Raw genomic sequence first — 17,198 nt, forward strand, 5'->3', positions numbered from 1 at the left:
TTAGAGACTTGCTTAGTTTCTGAGGCTGGCCTTGAACCTGCGATCCTCCTGCCTCAGCCTCCAGAGCCGCTGGGCTGACAGACGGGCACGCCCAGCTGGGGCCTGGTTATCAATGCTCACTTGGGGACTGACTTGCTGTGTGTTCTTGGGCAAGTTTCTCAGCTCTCAAGTCTGCTTTTCAAGTCTTTCTTCTTCTGCATGATGGGAAGGCCGTTGCCTATCTGGCCAGGTCACGAGGATGGAACGCAACAACTTTAGCTCACTGCCGGGTGCAGCATAGGTGCCCACAGACTGGGCAGCCCCGCCAACCTCCCCCCCAGACCACTCCTGTGCCGTTGACTTGAGAAGAGGAACACGTTTCCTTCCAAACTCCGAGTCCCTCTGTGTTCTGGCCAGGCCGAGGGGACACAAGGTGGGTGTGCCCTCCGCCACCCACATGGAGCATGTGCAAAGGCACATCGAAGCCACATTTTGAGGGGGATTCGCGGGACGCCTTTTTGCATCTCTGCCAGAGAAAGCTCAACCCCAGCTTCTGGCTGCGGGAATGACAGCTTCTGCCAGGGGTAGTGTGCCTGGCACGGGCTTGGGCATGTACCGGAGTCAACTGGCATTTGCAGGCAAAATGTGCACACGAAAACATTCCAGCACACGCATGCCACAGCCGGCACGGCGCTGCCACGGCACCGACACAGGGCAACACACGTGTCTGCCGGCTTCCTCTCCTGTTCCCATCCCCTCCCTTCATTATCAGGAGGCTCTCGTCTTCTGCACCCCAGTTGGTCCCTCCACCCTGTGTTTGCATCCCTCTCTGTTTCCACCTGTGCCTCTGTGTGTCCCCATCCCATCCCCTGGGTCTCTTGGTCTCTCTCTATCCCCCCTGCGTTGTCTGCCAGGCTCCCAGGTCTCTCTCTCTCTGTTTCCAGTTCTATTTTGCCGTTTCTCTGTCTCTCCATCTGTCTCTGTACCCGCCTGGCTGTGGGTCTCTGCTTGGCTCTCTCCCTCTCTTTCCTGGTCTGTCTTTTCTCTAACTCTTTCTGTCTCTGTCTTCCCCTACCTCTGTCTCTCTCTCTCTTTTTTTTTTTCCTGTGACACTCTCCTGGAAACGCTTCCAACGCTGAAGTGGCCGGATTTCAAGTGACAAACAGCACTACACCCAGAATCCACCCCCACCCCCCAACCCGGCTGCTTCCTCCTCCACATCTCGGAAAGAGAAGCTATTGTGTCGGCCGGGAGTTGAGTGGAAGGGCCTGGGGGCCTGAGCTCTTGACTGCTCTGAGCGACTTCCCCATTGGCTCCCAGCAGCCTGTGCTCAGCGAGGACTGAGCGACAGGGGGAGGCTCTAGTCCATAAAAGGGGGGGGACGAGGCACCAGACTGCCATTGGAAGGGGCTCACAGCTGCCTCCTTGGCACCTCTGAGGTGGAGTCCGGGCAGCCCCTGAGTCTGGGACCAGCCACCTGCCACCCCACCACCACACCGTGACCTGCTGCCCCAGAAGCCGCCCAGGAACAAAGCAGCACACAGGTGAGTTCGGGAAGCAGTGCTGGAATTCCTGCTCTTGGTTTTATTTGGGTCCCTCTGGTCCTCTGCATCCAGAGAGGGCAGGGGCTTGGGCTGGGGGTGGTGGATTTGGGGCTGATTGTCTGGAAAGGGAGTTACAGTTTTGAGGCCAGTTTACTAAAGCCAGACTGGAGAGGGGCTGGCTGCACTTCGGTATCTCCCTCTCCCTGAACAGTCCTGCCTGACACAGGTAGTTGTCTCCCCAGAGGGGTCCTTGGTTTCAGTTACGGGGTCTTCTTCGGCTTGCCTTCTGCCACACAGAGTTTCCCACGCCAGTTTCCGGGGTGCGGGGAAAACGGGTTGCCCCTCGCTGGAGGACAAGAGAGGTTTCGCTAATCAGGGTGATTTTAAAAGTCAGCGATCCTCGCTGGACTTAGAGAACAAGGGCTTGGGGACATTAATAAGATTCAGGGCGCTGGCATTTACCATGTATCATGTACATCAGTGCTACCACCAAGTTCAGCCCTGGCCTTCTTTTCTGATGGCTTTTAATTGCTGATAAGGTGCTGATGTGAGCAGCTTCCTTTGACGTAGTTTTACACGGAATGAAGTTTGGGGTTGTTTTGTTGGAGGGAGTTGTGTGTGTGTGTGTGGGGGGGGTGATGACAAGATGCCCGGAAACCCAGGCCGAGCAGGATTTTTCGTGTCTATTTTACTTTGAAAGGACTTGTTGCTTTCATGTAAATTACAGCCGGAGGCAGCTGAGTTAGGCAGGGGCGGTAGCTCCAAATCAAAGCCACTTGCTCTCTGGTGAAGATACCCACATTCAAAGGAAGTCCTACAGAATCTGGAAGTTGGACTCCGGCAAATAGCGGTGAGCTTCAGGAAAGAAATTAAAAAAATAAAAGAAAGAAAGAAAGAAAGAAAGAAAGGAAACAAAGCCAGTTGATAACTTCAAGGTTGCATAGACAATTCTGCCAGCTCTTACTCTTCCCTGAGTGTCTTTTTCTGAGAATCTCCCAAGCTTTACAAACACGCCTTAATTAAGCCTCCAAGCTTCCCAGGGGGAAACAAGCTCTTTAGGTTATTGGATCTGATTTCAGTTCCCCTCCCACAGACTGAAAGTCCTTGTTACCGTCTTTCTGGTGAAACACACCAGGCTTGTCTTTCTGATTTGACAGGCATCGCTGTGGAGATCATTGCAAAGCCTCTCCGCCCGTCAATGCTCTTTGCTCCCCAGGGGCCTCCCCTCCACGCGTGCCCCCACCCCTCTGCGGGCACCCTCCTCCTCCTCCCCCTCACCTTCGCCCCCCAGGCCCACCCCACCTTGCCTTTTGTTCTATTTTCCCAGGTCATTCACCTCCCAGCTTTGAGATCTGCGTGGGGAGCTCCTGCAGCAGCCCCAGCCGGGTGAGTGGCGCTGCCCGGGGGAGGTTCGCATTTACCCACACGATTCCGAGCCCACGGCTTTGCCCTGCTGGCGCTGGGTGTGACGGGGGCAGGCACATCCCTGGTTTCCACTGTCTCCACCGGCAGCTGGGAGTGGGATGTCTTGGTGGTTCCTGGGGCCACGTGGTGGGACCCAGTCCGTTTTGACAGGTTAACAGGGGAACGGGCAAAGAAATGGTTCTGGGCTGTTTGAGGAATTGGTCATCAGTTTCTTGAAACTCCTGAGAGCCAGGGATTTCCCATCATAGAGCATCTAAATGACAACACCCGAGACAGTGCTGGGTTCAAGCTCCAGATCCCACCCCTCATCGGCTGTGTGACTTTGGGACAGTAGCTGTCCTTCTCTGAGTCTTAACTTCCTCACCTAGACAACCAGGATCATAATACTATTCACTCCCTGAGGTTATTGTGAGGCTCCATTAACAGGGAGACTGGAATACACCCAGCATTCAGTAGATACTCAATAAATGCTGCCAAGTCCCTTTGAGCCTTCAGTTTTAAAATGGCAGGGTTGGACCTCCCCCTCCATCTTTCATGATCTCTTCCACCTTCCCCTTCCATCCTGCTCTGGATGGAAACCGGATCCAACACCTGTATTTTTTTTCTGTCCACCTCAACAGAGGACCTCATTTCTCCATCCACGGGATCTGGGCCACCAGGTCTCCTCCTGATCGATCCTCCCCGCCCGCCCCATGCCCTCCTCCCTGGGTTATTCTTATACAATCGCTGGATTTATTAGTCCCCATCCATCATTCTGCGAAGGATCAATAGCTGCTGGTTTGATGTCAGCGCCGTCTTGAGAGAGTGTGGTCCCCAGGCTGCCCCCCTCAGGGTTCTCATTGCAGCCTAGAAGAGGGGGGATAATCTCAGAGGGTCTCTGTGAGGCAGAGGTGGCCAGTGAGCATTGGCCCGGGGCAGCCAGGTGGACACAGGTCAGCCCCTCAAGATGGGGTCCTCTGATGCTGGACCTCCAGTCTCCGCTGAGGCTCTCCAAGGAGGGACAAAGGCTCGGGGCCAGGTGCCGGGGCTCCTCCCTCAGTCCACCAGTGCACTCTGCGGACCAGAGCGGTTGACCACAAGCTGCGGACGTATTCACCAGGGACTGTTTGTCCATGCAGTGGCTTGATCTGTCCTTGCCCCCTGTCTTATTCCTGGGCAATTCAATTTAGTTCGATGGTGTTTACTGAGCAGTTATTATGTGGCTGGGTCTCTGGCCTCTTTGGGGAAAGGACTTGAGGGGAGTTATGGGCATCTGTGGCTCCCATGGCGGGCTGGCCTCCTGATTCAAAGCCGGCTTCCTGCCCGCCCTCTCCCTGTCCCTCATTCCGTCACCTCCCTCTTCCCCTCCAGGCAGCCTCCCCCCACCCTTTCTCTCATCCTCATTTGCTGTCCTGGTCGGCTGCCCCTCTCTCTGCCCTTCTAGGCGTCTTTAGATCTTGGCTGTGTGAGTCCCATGGACGTCACTCTTTTGCCCCCCTCTCTCTGTGTCTGTCTCTATTCTCCGCCTCCCTCTGTCTCTCCTCATCTCCCTGGTGGCCCTCCTTTGCCTTTCTCCCCAGCACTTAATGGCACAAATGACAAAAGGGGTGAGGGTTCCACAGAGATCCTGCCATTGGAAAAGCACCCTTTACCCTGCAGCTGGTGGTCACACCCTGACCACAGCGTCAGGGCCACCGTTATCTTTGGCTTCTGCACAGCAAAATGTGTCCGACCCTTGACGTGAGACCCTGGTCCTGCGTCCTGTGGTTTGAGGGTTGCTGCATCAGGCGGTGGTTTTGCTTTCATTGCAGAACCTGGGCCCCGTCCCTGCTAGTCGGTCAATGACCCGAAAGCCTAATAAGGACACAGTTTCTCTGTCTCGGGTCCGTCTTTGCCTGCCCCCTGGCAGACCCACAAAGATGCACTTTCTATTTGACGTTGAAGTAAAATCTCCTGAAATGGTTTCGTCTTGAGGAATGTGGAGCTTGGCAGGTATCAGGAAGACCTTCCTGTGGATCTGAGCCTCTGTGACTTCTTGGGGTGCTTCTGCCTCATTCTGCTGTTCCCTGGTTTCTGGGCCTTGGCTGAATCCTTTCCCTTCTCTGAGCCTCTCTTTTCCTAGGATATGGGGCTAATTGCACCCCATCCACTGGAGGCAAAAATGAAATAATTGAGATCCAAAGTATAGCGAAGAGCTTGGCGCGCTAAGGAGGGTGCCCTGGACCAGTTCCATCCCTGCCCCTGGGTGCTCTGCGACCTTGGAGGGACTGCGTCAGGACCCGCACTGGCCCCTAGACCTTGAGCTATAATATTAGTCCCTGATCTGCGGGGTCCATCTGGCGTGCAGGGGGCCTGGGACATGGCAGTGGCCCCGTCGCGCTGGCCCGCAGGGTGGTTGTCCCTGGGGGACCACCGAGACACTGCCAGCCCCTCCGGGGAGTTGCAGCCAGTGTGGGAGCCTCAGCTCTGTCTCCCCTTCCCTCCTGACTCATGATGTGACCTTAAACAAGTGACTTCATTTCTACCTTTTCCCATTTCCTCTTCTATCAAATAGGGATAATCATATGCGATAAAGTGCTCAGAGAGATAATTGCGACGTTAAATCAAGCCATTATTATTCCGTGCTGGCTTTTTTAATAAAAATGCTTGCTGCTCCTCTGAGCCCCTGGCTGACTCCCGGGTAGAAATATCACGGAGGAGGGGAGAGGCCAGAAGACCCGTCCTCTTTCAAGGAACTCCGGGCCCTGGGGGAAAAGAGGGTCCCCGGGTGAGGGCCCTCTAAAGGCTGCCGTCTCAGGGGACACTGTGGGGAGCTGATACCCCCCACCCCCATTTGCAGATGAGAAGACTGGGGTTTGTCACAGAGAGGGCACTGGGTCTCTCTGACCCCACACCCCATGTCGTTCTCTCCTAAGGAGAAGGAAAGTCCTAGGCGAGCGGCCCAGGTCCTCTCTGTTCTGGCCGGGACAGCAGCAGGAGTGACAGAAAGGGCTGTGAACTCCTGGTGGGGGAGATGCAGTGCGCTGACCTCCGGGCAGGAGCTGCCCACGGGCTGTCCACGCTAACGAGGCCTAGGGCAGGGCTTATTATTGGGTAATATGTGCAAATGCCTGGGGGCCCAAGCAAATGACCCCAAAGACCATCAGAACCACAACGCGGTGATCAGCTTAAGGCAGCGGGGTCACACACTTTACGTGTCCAGGAACAGGGGGGACATATTTCTGGTTTCTGGGCCACGCGATCCTTGCTTCAACAATCAGCATGAGAGCAGCCCTGGAAACAGACTCCTCACGAGGCTGGGCACTGGGTGAGGACAGGCCCAGCAGGACGCGTCCATCCACAGAGGCACTGGCTGGTGGGATTACGGAGGTGGGCAAATCCCCAGTGTCCTTTGCTTCTTGTTAGGGGACAGTCTCCCCTCGCCCCCCATCGGCCCGTGATTCCCTACTGGACTGTTGCTGAGTGGTCAGGTGGTGGCCACGGACATGCTTCAGGGACGGCCCAGAGGCCAGGATCTTTCTTGGTGAGCCCCCTGGTCCACCCTCTGCAAGAGGGGCCCCTCCTTGCTTGGTGGGCTGAGCATGGCCTCCGCCAGGGTCCTTGGCTGGATGTCACCCCTGACACTTGCCGAGTGCGTTCACTTTCCACTTTCCGCTTCTCCCCCTGAGGAAGGATGAAGTTCGTCCCCAATCAGAGATGACAAGAAGCAGGGCCGTCTGTGACCTCTGACCTCCAAGCTCCATCCCTCAGCAGATCCCCATTAGAGAGGTGGACACGCTCTCCCCAGGGCCCAGCTGACATTATTCACCATTTATTTATGCTACAAAGGAAAGGAAGCAAGATCGCTAAGAAGAATCTCCAGGCCACCAGGTCACACTGGTTGAGCCACGCTGGACCTGGGGGAGCTGTGGAGAGCCTGTGTAATGGGAATAAAAACTCCCACCTCCGAGGTTCCTGGGAGTTGGTGGCAGTTGCAGGACTGATGTCACAGGGGCCCACGACTATTAGTTCATCCAGGTACTGATTCGGTTCCCACCGCATGCCAGGGCTCTATGTTCTCTCTCTTCTGTGCTCCTCTCTCCCCTTCCCTTACAGCCCAAGTAAGACCAGGCCAAAGCCACCGTACTTTACTATTGAAGCACCTACTGTGTGCCACGCGTATGCTTGGTGCTTCATAAGGGTCTCACATTTCATTCCTGCACAACCATCTGAGACCTTATTATTGGCCCATTTTTTAGTAGAGATGGAGACCTGGCGACGTTAAGTGGTTTTCCCAAAGCAGTGGTGAGTGGTGGGCTGGGGTCTGGGCCCCCGTCACTAACCTCACTTGGGGACCCTGCTGCAGGTCAACGGGAATTGGAGGCCTCCTCCCCTCCTTCTCCCCCTCTGCTTCTCCAAGTTGCTGGAGTCGGCTGTTTGGGGCTTGCAACCCTCAGGTGCTCAGCAGGGACAGCGGTGACCAGGTAGCACGTGTCTGTTGCCATAGTGGACCCCAAGCCCAGTGTCTCCAGGGAGTTTGATTTTTTAAAGAGGCGTTGAAAATTGAATTTTTTGATTTGAATACAAAATTCTTGCTGGTTTTTAAAATGCCACCTGTGTACTCAGTGACCCGGCACAGCGCCCCTGTTCTCACTGCAGCCCTGGACGAGGTGCAGGGACACCACCGGTTCACTCACTCATGCCTGGACCAAACGTCCTTGGTCTTATCACACTTAGAACAGCTGCAGATCGGCCTTGGCCACGGGGGCAGCGCTACCCAGCCTCTGCCCACCCCTGCACTTTTCCAACCTCCCTCTACCCCTCTCTGCCCTTCCTCTACCCTGGTCTCCTTGCCATCCTCACCCCCCCCCACTCAACCTCAGGGACGTTCCACTTGCAAGGTGCCCCCAGGCAGTGAACTTGAAAGCTCAGAGGTAATGATGGGACAGGGCCAGCACAGGTGGCTGTGGGAGCTCAGAGGAGGGGCCTAATCCAGGTGGGAAGCAGTGGAGCCTGAATCTGAAGGGGGAGTAGGACTTAGCCAGGTGGTCAGCAGGGTGGGTGGGGTGAGAGAAGCTTCCAGGGAGTAGAAATCAGGGGTGTTGCAAAGGTTTGGGGGAGGAGCGCAGCAGCATTGGTGGCACGGGTCGGGAATTGGTCATTGGGTCAAGAGCTCATGCCAGTCTGTGAGGGTGCTGTGTACCTGCTGGGAGGCCCTGGATAGGTGAAACAACCTCTCTGGGCCTCCATTTCCTCATCTGGAAAATGGGGAGAATGCTAGTCCAGTTATGGCTCATCACGAGGACCCCTTCCCTAAGATCCACGCAGGACTGAGCTTGGGCCCAGCTCACAGTGAGCACCTCGAAAATGTTGCCTCTGGATCAGGGAAGCCCTGGAGTGCCCTGCGAAGTGTGTCTAAGAGGACAAGATTGGAGGCTGCTCCAGAACCAGGGGGAGGCTGCTGCGGACTCCCAGAGCGGAGGCTTGGAGGCTGAGTGGGGTGGACCTAGGGGCCTGGGCAGTACCCACTGGCCCAGAAGGAGAGCTCTGGAGCCGGACTGCCTGGGTGTGTCTCTCGCCTGGAGCCCCTCCTGGCTCTGAGTCTGGGCAGGCTCCGTTCCCTCACCTGTCGGGTGGGTGTGACCCAGTGCTCACGCCTTGAGTCTGCGTGTATGACCTAACCCCTGAGGTCTCTCAGAGCGACCTGTCTCTGTTCCTCAGCTTTTCATCACGGTGACAAAACACTTGGGAAAACTGAGAGGAGGGGACGTTTATTTCGGCTCCTGGGTTCCAAGGTTTCAGCCCAGGGTCAGCGGGCGCCATGGTTTCTGGGCCTTTGTGGATGTGGGCCTTGGTGGAGGAAGGGCGCAGGGGAACATCTGTGTGGCTCAGGGAAGCAGAGAGAGAGAGAGAGAGAGAGAGAGAGAGAGAGAGAGAGAGAGAGAAGATTCCCACGAGATTGACACAAGACTGCCGATGACGTGGGGGTGGCTCTGTGCATCACAAGTGCCTGTCTCACAGTGAGGAGTGGGATGAGGTGATGGGGTGAGGGCCCAGGGTGGCAGGGCTCAGTAAATGGAGACTGGATCCCACTTCAGGCTACAGCATGGGGTTCTGGGGCTCATGAGATGGGATCTTTACACCCCCAAAACACCGCAAAACAGAACGGGAAGCCGCCAGCCAGGACGTCACGGGTGGCCGGGGCTCCGTGTCACACCAGCTGTGGCTGCCATCCGAGAAAGTGTGAGCCACCTGTTTGTGTCTCCATATAAATGGTGCGGCTCGCTCACCCGGAACACTAATCCGCTCAGCTGCTGATAGAGAAGCCCGAGGACAGGAGGCAGACGCAGGTGGACACAAGTCCACTTCCCGGAGTCTCCCATTCTGGGCGTCCCCGTTCCGGGAGCAGATGGGACCCACCCTGAGCCCCTGTGTGATCTTGGGAGAGCCTTCCAGTCTCTCCAGGACCACTTCTCAGCTGCTGACGGGCTGATTTCAACACACAGGTCAGGGGTGCTGTGCGGGCAGCCAGCCCCGGGTCTCCCGAGGGCCCCACTCTCAATGAGTGAAAGTTGCTCTAGACCTGGCGGCACTATGTGGGCTGGCCTCGCACCCCAGCTTCACCCCAGCAGGCGGGACGTGGGGGTGGCTCTGTGCATCCCAAGTGCCTGTCTCACAGTGAGGAGTGGGATGAGGTGATGGAGTGAGGGCCCAGTGTGGCAGGGCTCAGTAAATGGAGACTGGATCCCACCTCAGGCTACAGCATGGGGTTCTGGGGCTCATGAGATGGGATCTTTGCACCCCCAAAACACCTGAGCACACAGGACAGAACTGCACTGCGTGCCCACTTGAATGGCTTTGAGTCTTCACTTCTGGATTATAAAAGGAGTTGGCTGAAAGGGGTGGGTTTTAACAGCTGTTGGTGAAGCAGCACTTCGTCGGGGGAGTATTTATTGAAGGCCTATTATGTGCTGGCCAGGGTTTTCAGGTGCTAGGATATAGCACAGAAGCAGCTGGGTACGAGCTGTGTCCCTGGAGGTGCACATTCTAGAGGGGGAGCGTGCCCGAGCCTAACAAAGCACCACCACCAAGTGAACAAATATCAAATAAATAGGGAAGGCCATGGGTGTAACGGAATCAAAGCAGATGACGTGGGAGACGGAGGAAGCTGACACAGGGATCAGCAAATGCCTCTCTGGCCATGCCACACTGAACTCATTCAACACGCAAAAGAGGGAATCTTACAAAAATCTGAGGTCAGAGTACTGCAGACAGAGAAGCAGAAAGTGCAAAGGCCCTGAGGCAGGAGCAAGCTTGGCCTGTTTGAGGAACACAGAGCAAGTATTACAGAGAAGACAAGACACGGTTACTGCCTTTGTGGAACCAGACTCTGAAGGCTCATACAGCTAATTATCAAGTAGTACATTGTTTTGATGGAAGAGATGCAAATTATTGGGAGAATAGGAAAGATGAGCATCTCATTTAGCCTGGGAAAGCTGCCCAGAAGAGGTGATGTCTAGTCTAGGATCTAAGTGACAGGTAACAGAAGAGGAGAGGAAGGGTTTTCTGGCAGAAGGTGGAGGGAACAGCTTGTGCCTTTGTGGGACGGAGCCTGAAATGTCATCAAGGGAATTACAGTTGGTGCTCAGAACTGAAGTGTTAGCATACAGCAGGCACTCAGCACTTGTCAATTGCTTGCATTGATCACCTGGAACCAGGTGATTGGATTTCATCACCCTCGCCTTCTTCCTTCCCAACAGGAAGAGACACAAGAGAATGGGGTGGCCAGAGTTGGTGATGGCCGCGTGCCTCCTCGCTCTCCCCTCTGCCGCGGCAGACTGCCTGTCCCGCTGCGCCTGGTGTGCCGTGAAGACCCAGGATGGACCCAAACCCGTCAACCCCCTGGTAGGTTTCCGGACAGCTTCCTGATATCCAGGCCCTTCTGAGTGTGGAGCCCAGGGAGGGGAGGTCCCAGGCCCGGGCAGCTGTGCCCTCGCGGTACTCATAACCTTGTGCAGGGCTTGTCCCTGGACAAGGCGAGGCACCAGGGGCCACTGTCTCCCAGCTCCCATCCACACCCAAGACCTCACCGCCATGGGCTCCCTCCGGCTGGGACAGAGATTCAGGTTCCCAGGGAGCTGGATGCCTGGCAACAGGGAGAGTGTCTGTCAATCATGAGGCACTGACTTCGCAGTCAGCAGATCTACATTCACTTTTCAGGGCTGCTCCCTCCCCAGCCCCGGGCTGATGGCCACCTCTAAATCCAGTCACTCTCATGAAAAGAGCTGTCTCCCGGACCTCTAACAGCTGGGATCTGTGTGGCAGGCTCCAAACTTTGCTTCCTCTTCTGGGTCTCGGCATCTCTCAGCCAGGCTTGGGGCCTTTACTCTGCAGACTCTCCCCAGTGCCTCGCCCATGATGGCAGGTAGCCTGGGGAAGAGGTGCCCAGGGTGTCCCTTCCTGGCTCTCTGACTCTGGAAACCCCTCTTGGAGCCTCAATTTCCTTTTCTGCAAAAGGAGGGTAATTCTGTGAGCCCAGACAGTCTCAGATGGTGAAGCATGAGGACTTGTGGCGTTAGATTGCCAGGGCTCACGTGGCAGCGTCAACCACTGCGGTCATCCTCATAGTCACTCCCCCCCCATGAGGCAGATACTGTGTCCCCCAACTCCACTCTTGATGAAGCCTCTGAGACCCCTCACACGTGCTCTTCACAGCATGCTGCCCTGCTCCGTGTCTGTCAAGTGTTCTCAGCATCCTTCACACCCTGAGAACGTTAGGAGAACTATCTTCTCCCTCTGGAGGAGCACGCAGAGCTCCGTGGGAAGATCGATTTTGATCAATTTGAGTCCAATTTTGGCATTGCCACCTGTAGGCACGTGTCCTTGGGAAAGCTGTCTTAACTCTCCAAGTCTGTTTTCTTTCACAGGGACACAAAAGGCATCTACCTTTATGCATCATTGGGAGCATTAAAATGGGTGGCCAAGTGCTTAGCCAAAGCCACTCATTTTTATTTTTTCAGATATTGGAAAAGGGGCTCCAGGGTGGGGCACAGCATGTAGGTTTGTGTGGGTTTGTGTGTGTGTGTGTGGGGGGGTGGGTGTGTGTGGGTGTGTGTGGCGCACCAGGGATTGAACTCAGGTGTGCTTAACCATTGAGCCACATCCCCAGCCCTTTTTTGTATTTTATTTAGAGACAGGGTCTCACTGAGTTGCTTAGGGCCTTGCTAAGTTGCAGAGGCTGGCTTTGAACTGTGGTCCTCCTGCCTCAGCCCGCCCCTACCTGCTGGGATTACAGGTGTAATTGCCCTGCTCCCAATCCTTTTTTATATTTCATTTAGAGACAGGCCCTTGCTAAGTTCAGAGCATGTGTTTTGATAATTTATTAGGGCCGGGCACAGTGCTGCACGCTTGTATTCCCAGCGACTCAGGAGGCTGAAGCAGGAGGATTGCAATGTCAAGGCTGGCCTCGGAAATTTAGTGAGATCCCGGGTCAAAATCAAGAATAAAAAGGGCTGGGAATGTAGCTTAGTGGTTAAGCGCCCTTTGGTTCTGTCCTCCCCAGTACCAATATATTAAAATAAAATAACTGAGAGTTGGATGAGGGTGACCTTACCACCATGGTCTCCGGGGTCTTTTGCAGATTTGCTCTCTGGAATGCCAGGACGCCCTGCTGCCCTCGGAGGAGTGGGGGAGATGTCAGGGCCTCCTGTCTTCTCTCAACCCGTCCACCCTTGGGCTTGCTGGCCAGGAAGATCTGGAGGGCCAGGCAGCCTTGGAAGAGGCCTACAGCGAGCTGGCCAAGCTCCTGGGGCCCTTCCTGAAGGAGGCGGAGAGAAGCCAACTTCTCCCTGGCACCCTGACGAAGGAGAAGCTCAGGGGTTTCCCTGGTGGGTTTGGGGACGGAGCGGAATCCGAGCTGCCCGGGGGTGCCCAGCCGAACAACGGCGCCCTGGAGGCTGCTGCGCTGGACATGGATGAGGAGGAGGCCAAGGTCAAGCGCTATGGGGGCTTTCTACGCAAATACCCCAAGAGGAGCTCAGAGGTGGCCGGGGAGGGGGACGGCGACGGGGAAAGGGCGGGCCACGAGGACTTGTACAAACGCTACGGGGGCTTCTTGCGGCGCATCCGTCCCAAGCTCAAGTGGGATAACCAGAAGCGTTATGGCGGTTTCCTCCGGCGCCAGTTCAAGGTGGTGACTCGGTCCCAGGAAGACCCCTATGCCTACTCCGCCGAGCTCTCCGACGCGTAAGCCCCTCCCTGTGCAGTTGAGTCGGAGCTTCCCCCGCCACCTTCCCGCCCCGAGCGCAAGCGCTCCTCCTCCCCGCGCACCCGCCCTGCCCTCGTGCTCAGCTCAGCACTGGCTACAAAGTCTCCAAGAGCAGCCTTCCTCCCTTCCGCCGGGGACTGTGGGAGTTGCCTGGGGTCAGTGACGAGAAAAAAATGGAGATCCCCCTTCCAACAGTGCTTGGCTCAGACCCTCGACCTTCACAACCACCAGCAGCTTTTGATATTCCTCCACCCCGATCTTATGACCCCCACCCCCAACTCCAGGAATCCAGAGGGACTTGTTCTTTGGATGTATGATCTCCAGACTTTCCTGATTACATGCCCCTCTCAGAAAACAACAACAACTAAAAAATCCAATAAGCATGCCCCCCAGGCAGGCAGTATACATATGTACCATAAAATTAGCAAAGGGAAAAAATAAATAAATAGAAATCCTAGCCTTGTATGCTCAAACCTCAAATAATCTCCTTGCGCACCTCACCTTGGAGACTGAGCATTAGGTGAAAAGATTAAACGTTTTGCCTTTCATTGGATCAGGAATTCTGCCACGGGGGAGTCCAGTCTTTTAGAGGGTTCAATGTCTGATTTGCATCTTCTGAGCCCTTGTGATTTGGAAAGCCACCTCTCTGGGAGCTGAGCTCCCGGAAGTCCCATTCCTGTGGTACCTTGGCCAGATCTGTTCTCCTTCTGAATTCTTAAATGATCAAGGAGGGAGCAGAGCAAACCAATTTGTTCTGTGCAACAAATTCAGAATGTGGACCGGTTCCCTCAGCTCTCATTAAGCTAATTAAACCGGTTGGTATCCCACTCCTTCCCCCATGATGAACTGAAGCAGAGTCAAGTGGATGAGGTTAAGCACAGCCATGTTCTTGAGCAGATGAATTGGCTGCCAGGAGTCCAAGCCATCTGGCCCAGCGTATGCATCGGGCATTGGATGAGGGAGTCCAGAGTTAGAGCCTGGAAAGAGAAAGCCCTTCTCCACTCCCTGGGCAATTCCTTCCTCTGTGTCTCCAAATAAAACCAGAAAGAGGAAAGACATGATGGAGTGTTTGAGGCCAAATGAGTTCCCTTGATTCAAATAACCCAGAATCAGAGGCAGAGATCCTGGTGCTTGGGTTTCAGTCCCCCCACTCTCTCTCCCTGACACTAGGTTTGGGTTTGTGGTCCAGGAGATGCTGCTGGACAGGAGAGAAAACAGACTCAAACTTGGGTCATTTGTACAAGATGCTTCTGAGCAGACCTCTTCATGCACAGCCTCTGGGGCTCTCTCAGTGTTTGGAAATGTACAGATTGTTTTTTTGGGTTACTTTGTGTGCTTTTTAAAAATCCCATTTATGCAATTTACTTGGAATTTGCTTTGCCCTTAATAGGCCTGTGTAATTTCCTTCTCCTCCAGTACAATAAATAATAGATGCTAATGATTTGTGTGTGCGAGTGCGTGTGCACCAGGCCCTCGTGAGCCGAAGGCCCAGAGAGAACAAAAGATCATTTGCAGAAAAGAGTGCTAGGGAATGAATATCTATCATGTATCCATACACAGTTTACACATGAGCACATTCATCACACACATACACACACACACACACACACACACACACACACACACACACACATATACAGCCATGTTTGAAAACAAACTGGCATGATAGAGCCAAAATTTTCAGAGTGCCACAGTCTTAAGTTTGATAGTTGAATTTTGAGTAAATTATTGATTCTCTAGGCTTTACTTCTCTCTTCTATAAAAATAAAGAGTTACAGGGCTGGGGTTGTGGCTCAGTGTAGAGTGCTTGCCTCGCACGCGTGAGACCCTGGGTTCAATCACATTAAAAAAATAAAAAAAATAAAAATAAAGATATTGTGTCCATCTACAACCAAAAAAAATGTAAAAAAAAAAAAGAGTTAAAGTGCCAATTTTGTCGAGTGGCTGTGAGAGTTCAATGACATCATATATGTAAAGCTCCTAGCATGTTAGAGTCTGTAAACAAGTCTGGATGGCGCCTGGCATATTGCCAGAGGGAGTGGTTTGTGAAGTAACACCAGTGAGCCATTAAGTGTGGAGATTTCTTATTGGTTGACTGCTGTATCTAGTTTATGCTAATTAAGATAAGTTGTGTGGAATGTATAAATACCGCTCCTGTCCTACAATAAATGGCTCCCACTCCTGCTGTATCAATGTACACAAGTTGCTCGTCACCCCCCGGTTATTCTGCTGCAGCCGGGCTGCGGCACTAGCACATAAAGTTCGCCCCCAAAATGAGAGTTTCCTTTCCTCCATTATCTTAAGGGACAGCAGCAAAGCTCAGTGTGCAGCCACACGATAGAGAACACAAGGAGGGGTGTTGGGAAGGGAACTGCTTTCTATGCTGGAAAAGTCCAAGAAAGGAGAGAGAGAGAAAGATGTTCCTAATGAGGATGTGTGTGCTTGAGTGACAAGCTAGCAGAATGTCCTGTACTAAAATGACATCCTAGGGCGGGGAGCCTGGCTCAGTGGTAGAGCACTTGCCTGACATGCGTGAGCCATGCTGGGCTCCATCCCCAGCACCGCAAAACAACAACAACAACAACAACAAAAATATGAAATACATCCTTCACTACAGGGTACAGATGAGATGTGTTTAAATGGGTCAAGCGTGCAAGGGACCAGATGGCTACAGACCCCACAGGGACCATCTGGACACTGGCTTTCTGAACAACTTCGTGGAAAACACAGGGGCAGGGAGGTCTCAGTCATTCAAGGCACAAAGCTGCAGACCTACTGTGTGTGGTAAGCATTTTGCTAGGAAAACAAAACCCAGGCCTCTCTGCTCTTACAGAACTGACCGCTTGGTGGGGGAGAGAGAAATAAAGAAGTCAACAAAATATAAATATAGAATTAAAAATAGTGGTAATTGCTCTAAAGAAAAGAATCGGGATACACTGATAAGGGGTAACAGGTGTGGGGGAAGCATCTCCCTAGGGTATCGAGGAGACCATTTTCTAAGGAATATGCTACTCTTTTTTTTTCATTTTTTGTTTTAATTAGTTATACATGACAGTAGCATGCATTTATGCACTTTGGTATATCATACATAAATGGGGTATCATTTCTCATTTTTTCTGGACTCTTCTATTCTTGATATTCACTGGAAAATCAAGTTGGAAGGAAACTGAGGTTTGGATTCATCTTATCCAACCACCTACCTTGGGCCAAAATGGACACATTGAGAGTAAACTTTAACCTGCCTGAATAATTTTATTGACTTGGGTCTCACAACACGTTGCCACTCCTTGCCGATTCAACATTGGAAATTCCCATCTTTGCGTTAGGTTGACGTTTAGATTCCCGTCACTTTTACCCTTTGGGTCCCGCTCCTGCTGTATGCTAGCCTGGGAGATCCTCTAGGGAAGGATTTTCTGTCACTTGCAAACAAGTAAATATTGACTATCTCAAACAGGTGAAATGAAGAGACAAAAGAGGAAATTCATTGGCTTATGTAAATGAAAAGTATGGCAATATTTTGCTTTGGGTAGAGCTTGATCGAGGAGCTCATTAAGAACCTCAGGACCTCCCGTCAGGGGACTCCTTTCTCCTGGGTGTTGGATTCATTGTGAAGTTCCAGGTGCTTTTAGATGACTTCCAGAAGCGCCAGGCTCTGCCATGCAGGTTGAAGTCCCATGTGCTATTTTCACAGTGATTCTAGTCAAAATTTCATTAGACCTCATTGGCTCCTGTATCCAGTCACGAGCTAATGCCAATCTTGTGGACAGATTAATGTGGGGCTCTGATTGGTCAGGACCAAGCCACATCGACAGTCCAGGAGACAGGGTTGAATTCAACCACAGGTGACCTGGAGGAGGGGAAGAAGTGGGTCATTCTGGAGAAGGAAATCAAAACGTGGCTCCCGGTAGGTGAGGGACAAATGCTGGACCACTGGACACTAGATGGTCACCCACTTAGTGAGCGGAGCCGGCTGCTGGGGTCTGGAGAAGCTGGAGAACTAGTGCCACGGGAACGTGGTCCCAGAG

The 17,198-nt window shown here is 53.5% G+C and overlaps 1 protein-coding gene across 1 annotated transcript; it reads left to right on the top strand.

Annotated features, from left to right (window-relative positions):
- Window positions 1-1,454: 1,454 nt before the first annotated feature.
- On the top strand, window positions 1,455-13,155 carry Pdyn (prodynorphin). The gene is made up of 3 exons (XM_026409756.2): window positions 1,455-1,523; window positions 10,667-10,811; window positions 12,547-13,155. Exons 2-3 carry the CDS (start codon window positions 10,683-10,685, stop codon window positions 13,153-13,155), a joined length of 738 nt encoding a protein of 245 aa, XP_026265541.2. The 5' UTR covers window positions 1,455-1,523; window positions 10,667-10,682.
- The last annotated feature ends 4,043 nt before the right edge of the window (window positions 13,156-17,198 follow it).

Source organism: Urocitellus parryii, chromosome 6, assembly GCF_045843805.1.
Source record: "Urocitellus parryii isolate mUroPar1 chromosome 6, mUroPar1.hap1, whole genome shotgun sequence".
Classification (NCBI taxonomy): domain Eukaryota; kingdom Metazoa; phylum Chordata; class Mammalia; order Rodentia; family Sciuridae; genus Urocitellus; species Urocitellus parryii.